Genomic DNA, 17,918 nt, shown 5'->3' with positions numbered 1-17,918 from the left:
AGTCTTCTGCTAATAAAGACTACTAGTTGGTCTAGGCCCTCCTTATTCAGCTGTGCTAGAACAGCCCCATGCCATGCTCTGAAGTGTCTGTCTTCACCATTTATTCTTTGGAGTAGTCAGGGGCCTTGAGAACAGGTGCTATGCACCTGGTTTTCTTCAGGGAGTCAAAGGCTTTCTGACAATCCTCTGTCCAATTCACCAACCTTGTTTTCTTCTTGGATGTGAGTTCTGTTGAGGGGGTCACTATGGTGCCATAGCCCTTAAAACATCTGTGGTAACTGGTGAGACCCAAGATGGCTCTCACCTCTGTCTGGGTTCTAGGTGGTTGCCAGGCCTTGATTGTATCAATCATGATCTGTAGGGGCTGCACCTTGCCTCCATCTACTAGGTGTCCCAAGTATACCACGGAACCCTGCCCAATCTGGCACTTACTGGCCTTGATGTTCAGGCCTGCCTGTTCCAGGGCCTGAAGCACCTCCTTGAAGTGGAGCAGGTGTTCCTCCGAGCTGGAACTGTGGACAGCGATGTCTTCTAGATAGGCTGCGCAGAACGCATCCTTGCCAGCTAGAACCCCGTTAACCAGCCGTTGAATGGTATGGGGGGCATTTTTCAATCCAAAGGCATTACTCTGAACTGGTAATGGTCCTCAGGAGTAGAAAAAGCAGATCTTTCTTTAGCCCCCTCAGTCAAGGCGATCTGCCAGTACCCTGACGTGAGATCAAAGGGACTGAGGAACTTGGCAGTGCCTTGCCTGTCTATGAGCTCATCAGCTCAGGGGATGCGGTGAACATCTGTCTTTGTGACAGAGTTTAGACCCTGGTAGTCCACACAGAACCTAAGCTCTGACTTGGCACCGGAAGCGGCAGCCTTGGGAACCAACACCACTGGTCTGGACTAGACTTCTCAATCACCCCAAGAGCCAGCATCTTGGCAACTTCCTCCTTGATGCTAGCCCCCACCTTGCCTGACACTCTGTAAATTCTGTTCTTTACAGGTGGGCTGTCTCCTGTGTCAATGTGATAGACACACAGGTGTGTGAGTCCAGGGATGAGGTAGAATAGGGAAGAGAAATGTTCCAATAACTGGTAGCAGTCCCCTCTCTGATCTAGGGTCAGGGAGTTAGAGAGATTCATACCCTCTACTGACCCATCACCTTCCTTTGCAGAGAGGAGGTGGGGGAGAGGTTCACTCTCCTCTTCTATACCCTCATCTGTCACCAGAAGCATGCTGACCTCAGACCTCTTAAAATGAGGCTTTAGTCGGTTTTGATGGAGCACCCTTGAGGGGTTTCAAGGGGACTTGAGGTCCACTAGGTAAGTGGCCTCCCCTTCTACTCCTTGATCTCAAATGGGCCAGTCCATCGGTCCTGGAGAGCTCTAGGCTCTACTGGCTCCATTACACAAACCTTGTCTCCAGGTTGAAACACTACCAGGGTGGCTTTCTGTTCATACCATTGTTTCATAACCTCTTGACTGGCCTCGAGGTTGCTCTTGGTCTTCTTCCAGAAGTGTTTCATCTGGTTGCTGAGGGCCAGCATGTAACTGACCACATCCTGGGGGGTTTCCTGGGAGCTTTCTCCCACCCCTCTTTCACTATGCTTAGTGGTCCCCTGATAGGGGACCCACAGAGAAGTTCAAAGGGGCTGAACCCCACCCTTTTCTGGGGCACCTCTCTATAAGAAAAGGGAAGGCATGGCAAGAGGACGTCCCACTTATGCCTCGTGGCCTCGCGGAGGCCTGTGATCATGCCTTTCAGGGTCTTGTTGAACCTTTCAATAAGACCATTGGATTGAGGATGGTAAGGTGTGGTGAACTGGTAGGTCACCTCAAACGCATCCCACATGGACTTCATGTACGCAGACATGAAGTTTGTGCCTCTGTCAGGCACAATCTCTTTGAGGAATCCTACATGGGTTAAAATCCCCATCAGAGCTCTGGTCACCACCAGTGCAGACACTGTCCTCAGAGAGATTGCCTCTGGGTAGCGGGTGGCATGGTCCAGCAAAATCAGGATAAACCTGTTGCCTAGGGCTGTTTTCGGGTCCAAGGGACCAATGATGTCGATGCCCACCCTTTCAAAGGGGGTGCCAATGACAGGGAGTTGGACAAGCGGGCCTTAAGCCTTTTCCCTGTCTTCCCACTAGCCTGGCAGGTTGGGCACGACCTACAGAATGCATCTGAGGCCACCTGCATTCGTGGGCAATAAAAGTGTGTGACAAGCCTGGTGAAGGTCTTGTCTTGCCCGAAATGTCCGGCCAGGGGGATGTTGTAAACCAGACCCAGCAGGAAGGCCCGGAAGCTCTGGGGGACCACTAGCACACGTGCTGCCTCAGCCTCCGGTACCTTAGGCTCACTGTAGAGGAGATCATTCTCCCAGTATGTATGGTGATCGGCAGAGGCTTCACCCGCTGCTTGGGCTGAGGCCTGTTGCCTCAGACCCTCAAGAGTGGGGCATTCCTTCTGCGCCTTGCAGAATTCCTCCCTGCTTGGCCGACCCTGAACTTGCCAGCGAGCAAGCTCAGGTAGGTTACCCAGGGCAGCAATGTCCTCCCCAATTGGCTCAGGGGCCTTCTCCTCAGGGACCCCGTCAACCACCAAGGGAACTTCTGGGACCGGTTTCCCGGACCCTTTGCCCCACTCCTTGGTGTAGGAAAGTACCCTCTTTTTGGCATGTTGACCCCAATTTCAGCCTGATATCAGTGTGTTCGACGGTGTCACTGTGATCCTGCTAACCAGGACCTCAGTGCTTATGCTATCTCTCCTCTTAAATTTGTCACTGAGTACTGGTAAGCAAGTATTTCATCCCAAATTGGCATGCTGGTCACCCCTTTTAAGTCCCTAGTATATGGTACTTAGGTGCCCAGGGTATTGGGGTTCCAGTGGATCCCTATGGGTTGCAGCATTACTTTTGCCACCCACAGGAAGCCCATGCAAAGGCTTCTGCAGGACTGCCATTGCAGCCTGTGTGAAATGGTGCATGCACCCTTTCACAGCTATTTGCACTGCACCAGGTCACTTATAAGTCACCTATATGTCAGGCCTTCCAACCCTGAAGGCTGGGTGCAAAGTACCAGGTGCCCCCACATTGTCCAAAACCATTTTCCTGGACTTCATGAGTGCGGGGACGCCATTTTACGCGTGCACTGGACATAGGTCAATACCTATGTCCAGCTTCACAATGGTAACTCCAAATATGGCCATGCAAGGTGTCTAACACCTGGGAATTGTACCCTAATACTGATTCTAGTATTGGTTGTACAATTCCATGCACTCTGGGGGCTCCACAAAGGACCTCCAGTACTGCCATACCAGCCTTCTGAGGTTTTCCAGGCAGCCCCAGCTGCTGCCACCTCACAGACAGGTTTCTGCTCTCTTGTTGCTCAAACAGCTCGAGCTCAGGAAGGCAGAACAAAGCATTTTCTGTGGGATAGGGGTGTTAAACCCTCTCTCTTTGGAAATAGGTGCTACAGGCATGGGAGGGATAGCCTCTAGAACCCCTGGAAATGCTTTGAAGGGCATGGATGGTGCCCTCCTTGCATAATCCAGTCTACACCAGTTCAGCGACCCCCAGTCCCTGCTCTGGTGCAAAACTGGACAAAGGAAAGGGGAGTGACTACTCCCTGTCCATCACCACCCCCGGGGTGGTGCCCATAGCTCCTAAAGAGTGTCCCTGGGTTTTTCCATCTTGAATTCCAAGGTGGTGGTGCACTCTGGGAGCATCTGAGTGGCCAGTGCCAGCAGGTAACGTCAGAGCCCTCCCCTGATAGGTGTTTACCTGTGTAGCTGACCAATTCCCCTTTCAGGGCTAGCAGTAATCCTCTGCATCCTTTACTTCATCTTCTACCTACAAAACTGCATTTGGACCCTCTAGGAACGCTACAAAATGCAACAAAGAAGCAAAGACGACTTCTGCAACATTGTATCTTCAGCTCCTCCCAGCAAGTGCAACTATTTCCATGTCATGCATCCTCCAAGGACTGCCTGTCTTCAGCCTGCACCAGAAGAAGCGAAGGAATCTTCCTTGAAGTGAAGGAGTAACTTCCCTGCTTCAGCAGGCACCCCTCTGCAGCGATGGTCGGTGGCGTGGGGCCCCTCTCCTGATGAAGTGTGTGGATCCAGCTACACGGGTGATGGACTGAGGTAGTCCTGTGGGTCCTAAGGTCCAGCTCTCCAACTTTGGTGGAGGTAAGAACTTGCCTCCCCACGTAAGACAGCACCCCCGTGCACCATGTTTTTTGCAGTTGCCAAGGCTTGTGTGTGACCTTCCACAAAGTTCTTTGTGCACAACCCAGCTCAGGCCCCCAGCACTCCTTACTATGACGCATAGCTTCATGAGTGTTTCTCCAGCAGCATGGGATCCCTTTATGTTGTGCTGCATGGGCCTCCATTTGCACGTTCTTTGTCTCAGTTCTGTGGGACTCCTGTGTGTGCTGCCTGGTCTTCTGAGGGCTGTCTGAGGTGCTGAGAGACCCCTCAGTCTCCCCCTCCTGGGTAGAGGCCACCAGGTCCCTCCTGGTCCTGGGCATTGACTTTTTCTGCTAACTGCAAGCTTTGCATGTGCCAAGGCTTGTTGACGGAATCCAGCAACGCAAACCAGACTGCAATCTTCATTCCAGCATGGGACATCATCTGCACCAGCCAGGAACCCGCATCCCTCTTCTTTGGTGCCGCACTGATTGCTGTTCTTCACCGATGATTGTCCTTTTGCACCTTCATCCGGGTTAGCAGGGGTTCCTGCTCTCCCTGGACTCTTCAATGCTTTTTGGACTTGGTCCCATTCTCCCACAGGTCTTCAGGTCCAGGAATCCATTGTTGGTATCTTGCCTTCTCTTCTGGATCATGCATAATCTTCTATCACATGTCCTTGTGTGTACTTACTGTGATTTACTCCTGTTTTCCAGGGGTCTGATGTGGGTTCTTTTACTTACCTTTGGTGTTTTCTCACAATCCCAGTGCCCCTCTACACACTACACTTGCCTAGGTGGGAAGCCGACTTGCGCATTCCACTATTTTAGGGTATGGTTTGTGTTTTCCCTAAGGCCTTTTTCTATCTATTGTGATTTTCACTATTTGCACTGTTTTCTAACTGTTTTTACAGCTAATTCTGCACTCTAGTGTATATACTGAGTATATTAACTCCTAAGGGAGTATAGTTTCTAAGGTATTTTTAGCTTTGGTGTCACTAATATAAAGTACCTTTATTTTTGTAACACTGAGTATTTTCTTTCATGTGTGTAAGTACTTTGTGACTACAGTGGTATCCCATGAGCTTTGCATGTCTCCTAGATAAGCCTTGGCTGCTCAGCTACAGCTACCCCTAGACAGCCTGGCTTCTAGACACTGACTACATTTCACTAATAAGGGATAACTGGACCTGGTATAAGATGTAAGTACCTTTGGTACCCACTAAAAACCTTGACAGCCTCCTACACTTGGCAGCTGTCTGGGCCATTGTTCCAGGGTCCAGATGCCCTTGACTCCCTGTCTGGGCAGCTATGGAACTTGTGGTCATGTAGAACCACTCAGACAAACCAAACTTCTCCTATTGAGACCTTAGCTCTACCTCCTTCCAGGTAGTGTACTCAAGGTCGTTGCCTAAGAGACAATCTGCAGGCATGGCAAGACTCACAGCTACTTTCAGAGTACCAGAGACCCCCCTCACCACTCAAAGGGAACCAGAGCTGATGGTAGGTGACTCTCACGAGTGTCAGTGACTATGACCTGGTGGAATGAATTGGGGATGACCTGCTCTGTTGACACTAGCTGACCCCTGACAGTTGTCATACTGGCTCCTGTTTCACACAGAGCCTCCACCCTTTGTCCATTAATGATGACCCACTACCTATACTTTGACGTATTAGCAGGCATGTGGGCTTTTGGAACCATTTCCTCATCTCCCAGGGACAATAGGAATACCACTATCTGCTCCCCAAAACTACCTGGGACTGCCTCCTCCTTGAGCGCTACACTAGCCAACCCAGGTGTCCGCCCTTCAGTGGGGGGCTGTGCCCTCTTTGAACACTTGGAATGACCATACTTGGTGCACTATATGAATTGGGGTACAAACCTCCCTTCTTGTCAAAGAATCCTGGCTTCTCAGAATCAGTTTGGGACTGGTTACCATTACCTCCGTGGGAATTATTATGGGGCCTTTTGAGAACTCCTTATTTTTAAGTTTTTCTCCCCCTGCTTTCTTCTGGTGGGAACACTCACCACCTTTCTGGGTATCCACCCCAGATACCTTTTTGGACACTCTGGTGCTAGCCCAGAGGTCCCTCTCCTCAGAAAGCTTCCAAGGATCAGTCAGCTTACTGTCAATCAAGTTCTGGCACAACTCTGTAAAGCAAACACTAAGCATATGCTCTCTCAGGATCACATTATACAATCCCACATAAACATTTACTTTACTGCCCCACACCCATCCATTCAGCGCCTTGCTAGAAAAATCAAAAAAGTCTACCAAAGTTTGTGTGGAGAGTTTGGTACTGTCCCTGAACATCTGACGGTATTTTCTCAGGGGTCAGCCCCAACTTGGCAATTAAAATGGCTTTCATTAGCGGGTATGTGTTTTGTGTTTTCTCTTCCATTGAGAAAAGTGTGTCCCTCCCAATTGCAGGTACATATTTCCACAAGCCAGCCCCCTCCCATTGTTCATCAGAAACCCCATGGGCCCGTAGTGCAACTTCAGAGGCAGCAAACCATTTGTATATGTCATCTCCCACCACATAACTTGGCACCACATCTTTGGGCATACAAACCTTTTTGTCTCCAGCAGGTCCTGTATGAATGCTGTTACCATCACTGCCGGACTCAGACTGCATAGACTTGAGGTCCAGCTCCTTTAGACTAAGTTCATGAGCCAGAAGTAGTTTCTTTTCAGCCAAGGCTCTCTCAGCTGCTGGCTTAGCTTGTTTGGCTTCCCTCTCAGCCTTTCTCTCTTCTGCCTCCATGTTTAGCCTTGCCAATTGCAGTTGGAATTCTTTCTCCTCCCTCCTTTCCTCTGTGGTCAGGCAGTGACTAGAGACACTGCTCCCTTGTTTAGCAGGGGGCAGAAATCCAGGGGTGTCACCCCCCACTGCCATTTGCAAATCCACTGGGGAGCCATCTTCTGACCCCTCCACCTCAACATCCTCTTGTGAACGAGCTTCTGCCCAGGCCCTCAGCCCCTTATGGTACTCCTCCATCCTGGAGGCACCCCGGTAGGTAATCCCATCCCCTTGCAGCATCCTTTCAGCTGGCTGACAGTGTATGTCTCCAGCTTGGCTAGGTCTCCAGCTCCTTGAGACCCAGCCAGAGACATGTTGTTGAGGATTAGATTAAAATATTAAGCAGGAAAAAAATTGCAGCAAAAAGGGAAAAAATCAGATTGACCTTTCACTGTGGGTAGGTTCTGTACATGTAGCTATTGTATGTTACTGCACAAATACAAGTCCTATCCTCACCGCTGATCACCAATGTTACAAATGGGGTCTCTAGTTGGCAGAGGTATACACCCTTGTCCCAGTAGGGACCACAATCCTAGTCAGGGTAATTCACACACAATCCAAATTATCCTGTGCCCATCCTCCGGTGGCTTGGCACTGAGCAGTCAGGCTTAACCTAGAAGGCTTACCTTACAAGGCAATGTGTAAAGTATCTGTGCAATAAATCATGCAATGACACAGTGAAAACACCACAAAAATGCACCACACAGGTTTAGAAAAATATAAGATATTTAACCAGTTAAATTAAGGTAAAAAGATAAAGATTCAATAAATACCAGTTGAAATATCACTTTTGCAATGTTAAGAAGAGTATTAAGTCTTAAAAATCAACAGTTGTCTCTTGTGTGCACAAAGTACCTGGTTTGCATCAAAATTACACGCATGGAGACTGCAGAGGAGGAGATGCATGGAAAAAAAGGTGTGCGGCGGCTTTCCCGACATGACACAGATGATGCGTTGTTTCTTACCAAGTTGCAAGGGCTTTGCATTGATTTCTGGCACTCAGTCTTGGGTCCTCACTACGATCCGGGGTTCTTTTGATGCCCAGGGACGATGTGTACAAATCCTGGGCATGCAGGACAAAGTCACAGGCGTTGGATCGACCCAGTAGAAGATGCGTCGGAGTTTCTGTCACACGGCAAGCGCTGTGTCAATTCTTCACTCAGGAAGTCAGGCTGTGTCGTTCTGGCTCGGCTGTGCATCCATCCGGTATGACTGTGAGTCAAAGTACTGGTCGCAACGCAAGCACTGCGTCACTCGGGAGGTTGGGCTGCGTCGTTCCGGTTCGGCTGTGTGGCAGTTTTCTCATCGCAGGGCAGGCTGTGCATCGTTTCTGGCAGTCTGTGTGTCGATTTTCGGTGCACAAGGAGTTTCCTTGAAGTGATGAAATCTTTTTGGCCCTCAGACTTCAGAAAACAGGAGACAAGCTCAATCCATGCCCCTAGAGAGCACTTCTCAGAAAAGTCAGAGGCTAGCAAGGCAGCAGGGCAACAGCAAGGCAGCAGTCCTCCACAGCAAAGCAGTCCAGGTGAGTCCTTTGGGCAGCCAGTCAGTACCTCTTGACAAGCTGCAGGATTTGGTTCAGACGTGTTTGATTTCGTAGGGTCATGGCCCAGTTTATATGCCTAAAAATGCCTTTGAAGTGGGGGAGACTTCAAAGAGTGGTTTTGAAGTGCACACAGACCCCTTTCAGCACAAGTCTGTCTGCCAGGTTCCCAGTAGGTGGTTAGGCAGTCTCTAGTGGACTCTGAATGGACAGATTGGGCTAAACTGCCATGCTCTTGCTATAGGCTAGAGATTAGGTGTTAAGTAAAAATGATTTATCCATGTTTATTACAATATGTTAGAATTGTTCATTTTCATATTACTGATATTTGCAATCCTAATTCTGTTATGCCTAATTAACCTTATTATTGTATCTCATGTTGTAAATTGTAGTCTTTTCAATAAATCTATTGATAACCATCCTGTATATCCTTCTCTGCCTGTGTGTTTATGAGATGTGTTAATGAAGAGAGAAAAGGCTATCGCTCGTTCACCGCTACTACCCTGAGAAGTCAAAAGAGTGTCATGTGTCAGATTGGAACAAATCACCATCACCCTTAGTGTCTGGATGAGGTACTGCTAGCAAGCCTGTATGGTTGGCCGACAGTTGTCAAACAAGTCTGGGTAAGACTCAGTCACCTGCAAGCAGTGGTGCTGCTGGCTCCGGCCGAGCAGTCTTGTGGAATCACAAGAGTGAGAGGGCAGTTGCTTGTGTTCCATTTCAGGGAGGACCTGGCCTGCCAGTTTGGGCTGGACTGTACCTATTGGAGCAGGGTTAATACAAAAAGTGTACAGAATAATGATGGATTGTGATGCAGCCCTGAGTAAATACCAGCATCTGCAATTATTTTCAACCATTCCATACATCACTTTTTGCAATTATTTTCAACCATTCCATACATCACTTTTTGTATACTTTAGCGTTGTCTAGGGACACACACGAGAGTGTGCCCATAATCACACATATTCAGGGAATTTGGGGGGCATATTTATACTCCGTTTGCGCCGGAATTGCGTAATTTTTTTTTACGCAATTCCGACGCAAAACTAACTCCATATTTATACTTTGGCGTTAGACGCGTCTAGCGCCAAAGTCCATGGAATTTGCGTCATTTTTTTGCGTGGACACCTACTTTGCGTTAATGATATGCAAGGTAGGCGTTCACGTCTAAAAAATTGACTCCGAGGCATGTGCGTCGTATTTATACTCCCGGGCAAAATTCACGCCCGGGAGTGGGCGGGTCAAAAAAAATGACATACGGCCGCTTTTGCGCCGTTTTTTAGCGCCTGCAAAAGGCAGGCGTTAAGGGACCTGTGGGCTCTGAAGGAGCCCAGAGGTGCCCTCCCATGCCCCCAGGGACACCCCCTGTCACCCTTGCCCACCCCAGGAGGACACCCAAGGCTGGAGGGACCCATCCCAGGGACAATAAGGTAAGTTCTGGTAAGTATTTAAAAAAATAATAATAATTGTGGCATAGGGGGGCCTGATTCGTGCCCCCCTACATGCCACTATGCCCAATGACCATGCCCAGGGGACAGAAGTCCCCTGGGCATGGCCATTGGGCAAGGGGGCATGACTCCTGTCTTTGCCAAGACAGGAGTCATTTCTATGGGGGTTGGGAGTGGAAAAAAATGGCGCAAATCTGGTTGAGGCGAAAAATTTGCCTCAGCCTGACTTGCCCCATTTTTTCACGCCCAAGCCCCATATCCCCCTACGCCGGCGCTGCCTGGTGTACGTCGTTTTTTTCAACGCACACCAGGCAGCGCCGGCAGCTAACGCCGGCTAACGTCATTGCTTAAATACGGCGCCCGCATGGCGCTTCAGAATGGCGTTAGCCGGCGCTAATTTTTTTGACGCAAAACTGCGTTAGCGCAGTTTTGCGTCAAAAAGTATAAATATGGGCCTTGGTGCCTTCATCTTTTAGCCTCTGGAAGCTATTACATGTGACTCTGAAAGCAGTCTTAGACATGAAAATTAAGTGGATGGTTGTTGTGCATTAATTTCAGTATCTGTAGTGTAATTTGTTTAAATAAACAATCCTGATTTTGATTGTTCAAAACATTTGTGATCTTTTTCTCATTTGACGTTTCTTTTTTCTTTAAGGATCAACACAGTTCACACCATCTCCTTGTACCTTTGAAGGGGACTTCTCACTTATGAAATGTCCCCTACTCATTCAAGAAAATCCAAATGATTCCAAGAACTCACAAAATGTATTGACCTGGTTCAGACAGCATGAAACAAAAGGGTGGACAAGAGTGGGCCCAGAAATTAACAGCAGACTTCTTGCCATTGAAAACAGACTTGAATTCTGGCCAGTTGAAACAAGTGACAGTGGGAAATATTGTTGTGTTTTGGGGTAAGTAAACACGCTAATTAAAACCTTGTATTTAATTGAAACAGCAGAATGGTTGTCAATGATCAGTGCTAGCCAATAGTAAGCATGTCGGCTATCAATAGACCCCTCAGGGTGCCATGCCCACATCCCACTGCGTGTTGCAAAGGTAAGTCACCACTCTAGCAGGCCTTACAGCCCTAAGCAGGGTCCACTATACCACAGGTAAGGCCACAGTTTCATAATGGCTACACTGAAATCTGGGAAGTTTGATATCAAACTTCTCAGCACAATAAATCCACACTGATGCCAGTGTGGGATGTATTGAAAAATGCACACAGAGGGCATCTTATAGATGCCCCCTGCATGCCATTCCGACTCCTACTGTTAGGCTGACCAGTTCCTGCCAGTCTGCCAAAACCACAAGAGTTTCTGGAAACATGGGTGAGTACCTTTGTCACTCTGTGACCAGGAACAAAGCCTGCACTGGATGGAGGTGCTTCACACCTCCCCCTGCAGGAACTATAACACCTGGCGGTGAGCCTCAAAGGCTCATGCCTGTTGTTACAGTGCCCCAGGGCATCCCAGCTAGTGGAGATGCCCGCCCCTTCAGACACAGCCCCCACTTTTGGCAGCAAGTCCGGAGGAGATAATGAGAAAAACAAGGAGGAGTCACCTTCCAGTCAGGACAGCCCCTAAGGTGCCCTGAGCTGAGGTGACCCCTGCCTTTAGAAATCCTCCATCTTGAGTTTGGAGGATTCCCCCAATAGGAATAGGGGTGTGCCCCCTTTCCCTCAGGGAGGAGGCACAAAGAGGGTGCAGTCACCCTCAAGGACTGTAGCCATTGGCTACTGTCCCAGACCGAAACACCCTCCTGGATTCAGTATTTAGGGGCGACTCAGAACCCAGGAAATCATATTCCTGCAACCTGAAGAAAGAAGAAGGACTGCTGACCTGAAAGCCCAGCAGAGATGATGGAGACGACAACTGACTTGTCCCCAGCCCTCTGGCCTATCTCCAGACTCAAAGAACCTTCACAGTGACACATCTAGCGGGACTAGCAACCTCTGAGGAATCAGAGGACTGCCCTGCACCTAAAGGACCAAGAACCTTCAGAGAACAGCGGCACTGTTCAGAAACAGCAACAAACTTGCAACTTTGAAACAACTTTAAAGAGAATCTCACTTCCTGGCAGAAGCGTCAGTCTTCACACTGCACCTGACGCCTCGGGCTCGAGTCCAGGACAAGAAACACCGCATAGAGGACTCCCAGGTGACTCCAACAACAAGGACACCCTGAGACGACCTCCCTGCACCCCCACAGCGACACCTGCAGAGAGGATCCAGAGGCTCCCCCTGACAGCGACTGCCTGGTAACAAAGGAACCCGGCGCTTTGACCAAGCACTGCACCGCAGCCCCCAGGACCAAGAGTAACCACCTAACAGTGCAGGAGTGACCAGCAGGCGTCCCTCATCCTAGCCCAGTCAGTGGCTGGCCTGAGAAGCACCCCTGTGCCCTGCCTGCATCACTTAAATGACCCCCAGGTCCCTCCATTGATTTCTATAGCAAACCCAACACCTGTTTTGCACACTGCACCTGGCCACCCCTGTGCCGCTGAGGGTGTGTTTTGTGTGCTTGTGTGTGTGTCCCCAGTGCTCTACAAAACCCCCCTGGTGTGCTCCCTGAGGATGCAGGTACTTACCTGCAAGCAGATTAGGACCTGAGCACCCCTGTTCTTCATAGGCGCCTGTGTGTTTTTTGTCCTCCTTTGACCTCTGTACCTGACCGGCCCTGTGTTGCTGGTGCTGTGGCTTTGGAGTTGCCTTGAACCCCTAATGGTGGGTTGCCTATGCCCAGGAGACTGACTGTGTAAGTGCTTTACTTACCTGCAAAAACTAACCAAAACTCACCTCTCCAGGAACTGTTGATTTTTGCACTGTGTCTACTTTTAAAATATCTTATTGCCATTTTAACCAAAACTGTGTGTACTATTGTTTTAAATCAAAGTTCTATACTTACCTGTGTGAAGTACTCAGCATTTGATGTACTTACCTCAAATTTGAATCTTGTGGTTCTTAAAATAAATTAAGAAAATATATTTTTCTGTATAAAAACCTTATAGCCTGGAATTAAGGCAGTCATCATGAACATGGCGGGAAAGACCGCTGAGCGCCGTGTCGGCGGTGAACACAATCCCACCGGTGGCGGCGAATGGAAACCCGCCATATAATGATAGAAAAACCCAACCCTGCCCAAAAAAATCAGACCACCACTCCCCGCCAGGACACTGTTCGCGGGAATCCCGGTCCACCCCACCCCACCTCCGCCAAGCACACCCACATCCCGCCCTCCAAATAATGATGCACAAATCACCTCGGCGGACAGTGGTGTCCGGATGACGATTGGTGGCTGTGACCGCCACTGGCGGCAAGTGGGCCCAAGAGCAAGAAGTGCACACATTGGCTAGGCCTGTCACCCACACACCTGACACACATCCTGAACACCATAAAACACCCCCATACATACCCCACAATCCCTTGCAACAAAACCAGGAAAAGAAGACGGAGAGCACCAGAGCCAGACAGCAAACGTCAGCACACAGGACACGCATATCGACCCACACAGGAGAACCCATACCCCGTCCCCAGTCCTGACACCATCCACCACCCTCACCATGTCCCCCCAGAATTCCACGCTTCACCGAAAGGGAGCTAAGGACCATGCTGGACGAGATCCTGAAGGTGGAGCAACAAATCTTCGGCTCCAAGGTGCAGTACACACCCATTGCACGGAAATTGGAGCTGTGGCAGACCATTGTCAACAGGGTGAATGCAGTAGGAGACCATCCACGCACCAGGGATGTCATCCGCAACAGATGGAATGACCTGCGGGGAAGGTCAGGCCATGGCATCCAGGCACCACATCGCAGTGCAGAAGACTGGGGGAGGACCGCCACCAACACCACCCAACTACACCGACTGGGAGGACAACGTACTCGCCGTCCTGCACCCAGAGGGACTCACTGGAGGAATGGACTTGGGTAAGTCATCTACAATTACCCCATATACAAAACATCTGCAATGCATGCACCACTTCACCCCACCACACCCACCAGGACCAATACCCCACCCAGGCATCAGCCACCACATCCACCACCCTGCATTACCCACAACTCACTACCAGGCCCACATCACTCCCGCTGTTCACAGCCACCCACCCCTGCACATACCCACAATGGAATAATACCCCCCACCACAATGTAAGCCCACCACTGCCACTAAATGCAATGTCCATCTCACAAAGTCACCCTGGAAGGCCCCTGAAAGTCACACCAGCACAAAATTGCAAAGTTCTGTGCACCTCAAACCCTCAGGCATAAGTAACAGACATGTCTATGTCCCCCAACAGGCACCACCACCCATGCAACCCTTATGGAGGGGACAAGGTGTGCCACAGCACTCCAGGGAGACAGAGGCACCTCAAGGGACACTGGAGAAGGATCCCTGGACACTGATGAGCAGGCAGGCACCTCACACAGCCATCGATGCTCCCCATGCAGCAGCCCCACCCAGGAAACCACTGTCACTCCTAACACCCAGTCAAGACCAGCAGGCTAGGGGAGGCGTACCCACACCAGTGGACCCAGGGCACAGACAGGTGGAACACAGCAACAGAGGCCACAGTCTCCCACTCCCAACATGCAGGAAGGCGAGGGCCCCAATACAAGTGGCACATCAAGACCTGCGCAGGGGACACAGGCACAGGGGGCTATGGCAAGGTCAAGTGCCCCAGTGGTTCAGGGGGTAGGGCACCGGATGGATGCAGCAGCCCAGGACGTCATTGCAGAGGTATTGGGTGCCTACCAACATACCCAAGACAGGTTGACTCAGATTGTGTCCACCCTTGAACGAAGTCAGAGGATGCAGCTGGAACAACACCAACAGGCCATGGAGTAGTGGAAAGAATACAATGCCATAATGGAGCACTGCTGCAGTTGGTCAACAAACAGTCTGAAACCCACACTAGACAAGAGGCCCCCAACCAGCCCTGGACAACCAGCAACAGAGGACCCAAGCAGCAGAAAGAGCACAGGAAATACCCTCCCAGGAATCACAACGGGCCAACCATGCCACCCCAAGAAGCTCCACAGCAGGCGCCCAAAAGCAGTCTCAGGCCAAGATATGGCACTGGAAACCCAGCTAGGAACAAGCCCCACTCCAACAATTGCCACTGCTACTACTGCAAAGCAACCACCCCACCCATTCACCAACTACACTCACCTGAGGGCAAAATGAAGTACTATACTACAAATAGGACCCACCTATGACATCCAACAGGGCTGCCCCGAAGTCGGTTTTGAAGACACCCAACCCTTACCACTTCCATCACTGAATATAGCTCAATTCACTGTATTCGACCAATAAAACACAATTCTCACCTTTAACACTGTCCCCTGTCTTCAATGTGGAACAAATTGGAGTATGGATGCAACTGGCAGACAACAACTTTATTGTCAATTTGTGCTTGGAGGTGGTAATGTGTATTTCAAATTAGGCAAGGAATGAATGCAAAAAAAGGTCCATGTCTCGCCTATCATGACCAATCCCCCCCCATATGACATGGCCCACTGACAGTATTAGTCAGTAACCACAATTACAGGCTTAAGTCCCAGACAGTTATTGGAAGTAGAGTTGTATCAGTTGGTTCCTGGAATTTACATCTTTCCCTTCCTCATCCTCACCATCACTCTCCTCACCTCTCAGAGGTAACTGATCAGGAGCTACAGCACCCTCCACCTCCAAAAGGGGGATAGTATGTCTCACAGCCACATTGTGCAGCATGCAGCAGGTCACCACTATTCTACACGCCTTATCAGGACCATAGGCAAGGGACCCCCCAGAGATATGTAGACACCGGAATCTAGCCTTCAGCAGACCCATAGTACGCTCTATCATCCTCCTAGTACGTCCATGGGCCTCATTGTATTTCCTCTCTGCATCCGTCCTGGGGTTCCTCACTGGTGTCAGGAGCCAACGCAAGTTTGGGTAGCCAGAATCACCTAGAAAAAGGGTCAATACAGAGTCGTCATTGTTATGTCCCTTAGACAGGCAGGTTCTCTGCAATGTGTCAGTTAGTGACAGGCAAACTTACCTATGATCCACCCTCTGTCCTCTTGTAGTTGTTCCATCTTCTGTGGCACACTACTGTTCCTCAAAACAAATGAATCATGGACTGACCCCGGAAACTTGGCATTCACATGGGAAATGTATTTGTCTGCAGTACATACCAATTGGATGTTCATGGAGTGAAAGTTCTTCCTGTTTCTGTACACCTGTTCATTCACTCTTGGGGTGATAGCTATGTGGGTGCCATCAATAGCACCTATGGCATGGGGAATGTTTGCAAAGGCATAGAAGTCAGACTTAATGGCAGGGAGGTCAGCACTTTGGGAGAATTGCACATAGGATTGTAGATGTTGTACAAATGCATTCAGAAACCTTGTCAGTACCTGTAGGAAGCTGGCCTGGCTTATAGTGGGTGCCTTGTGGTGCTTACGCCCTGTGCCAGGTCCAGTTATCCCTTTTTAGTAGAATAGAGGTGTTTCTAGCAGCTTAGGCTGATAGAAGGTAGCTATGGCAAAGCAGCTTAGGCTGAACTAGGAGACATCAAAGCTCCTACTATACCACTTATGTCATATAGCACAATACCATAAGGAAACACAATACTCAGTTACTAAAAATAAAGGTACTTTATTTTTATGACAATATGCCACAAGTATCTCAGTGAGTACCCTCAGTTAGAAGGTAAGTAATATACACAAGTTATATGTATACAAACCCAAAACAGATAAGTAACAGTAAGAACAGTAATGCAAACAGTGTAGGATTACAATAGGATGCAATGGGTGAACATATGTCTAGGGGCAACACAAACCATATACTCCAAAAGTGGAATGCGAATCACAAATGGACCCCAGACCTATGGGGGCTTGTAGAGGGTAACTGGGACTGTAAGAAAACAGTCAGGGTGTCCAAGATACCCCACCCCAAGACCCTGAAAAGTAGGAGTAAAGTACCCCTTCAACCCCAATAGGACACAATAGTTGTGATAGGGGGATTCTGCAAGAACCACAAACACCAGCAAAGCACTGAAGACAGATTCCTGGAACTGAGGACCTGCAAGGCAGGGGGACCAAGTCCAAGACTCGCGATAGTGTCCAGGGGGGGCAGGAGCCCAGGAAACCACAGATGAAGGTGCAAGAAGGCTGCCTCTGGGTGGAAGAAGCCAAGGATTCTGCAACAACAAAAAGGGCTAGGAATTTTTCCTTTGGACGAAAGATGTCCCACGGCGTGCTGGATGTTGCAGAAGTGTTTCCACGCAGAAATACTGCAAACAAACCTTGCTAACTGCAAGGGTTGCGATTGAGGTTTTTGGGTGCTGCTGGGGACCAGGAAGGACCAGGATGTCACCCCTTGGAGAAGGAGACAGAGGGGGCGCTCAGCAACTCAGAGAGCCCCAACAGAAGCAGGCAGCACCCACAGAAGTACCAGAGCAGGCACTTAGAAGATTTGTGAACTGGAGTCCACTCAGAGTCACAAAGGAGGGTCCCACGACGTCAGAGTCCAACTCAGAGGGTTTAACACTGCAGGACAGAGTGCTGGGGACACAGGCTAGGATGTGCACAAAGGAAACCTTAGAGAAGTGCACAGAAGCTGGAGCAGCTGCAAATCATGCAGTACACAGTTTTGCAGTCTAGCGTGGGGAAGAAAGGACTTCCCTCCACCAAACTTGGACTGAAGGATCACTGGACTGTGAGAGTCACTTGGATATAGTTCCTGTGTTCCAGGGACCACGATCGTCGAGATGAGAGGGGACCCAGAGGACTGGTGATGCAGACGTTTGGTGCGTGTGTTAGTAGGGGGAAGACTCCGTCAACCCTCAGGAGATTTCTTCTGGATTTCCGGTGCAGGGTGAAGGCAGACGGCGCTCAGAGCATGCACCACCAGGAAGCAGTCGAGAAAGCCGGCAGGATTAGGCGCTACAATGTTGCTGGA

General features: G+C 49.7%; 1 protein-coding gene across 1 annotated transcript in view; it reads left to right on the top strand.

The window, feature by feature from the left end:
• Positions 1–17,918, top strand: part of LOC138249534 (interleukin-18 receptor 1-like) — a 232,663-nt gene that overhangs the window by 49,524 nt on the left and 165,221 nt on the right. Inside the window, exon 2 of the mRNA XM_069203483.1 lies at positions 10,632–10,887. Within this exon, the coding sequence (XP_069059584.1) occupies positions 10,632–10,887 (256 nt within the window). The remainder of the gene's footprint in view (positions 1–10,631; positions 10,888–17,918) is intronic.

The sequence above is a fragment of the Pleurodeles waltl genome, chromosome 8 (genome assembly GCF_031143425.1).
Source record: "Pleurodeles waltl isolate 20211129_DDA chromosome 8, aPleWal1.hap1.20221129, whole genome shotgun sequence".
Classification (NCBI taxonomy): Eukaryota; Metazoa; Chordata; class Amphibia; order Caudata; family Salamandridae; genus Pleurodeles; species Pleurodeles waltl.
Note: the sequence above shows the minus strand (reverse complement) of the source record. Positions and strands in the feature narration are given on the sequence as shown.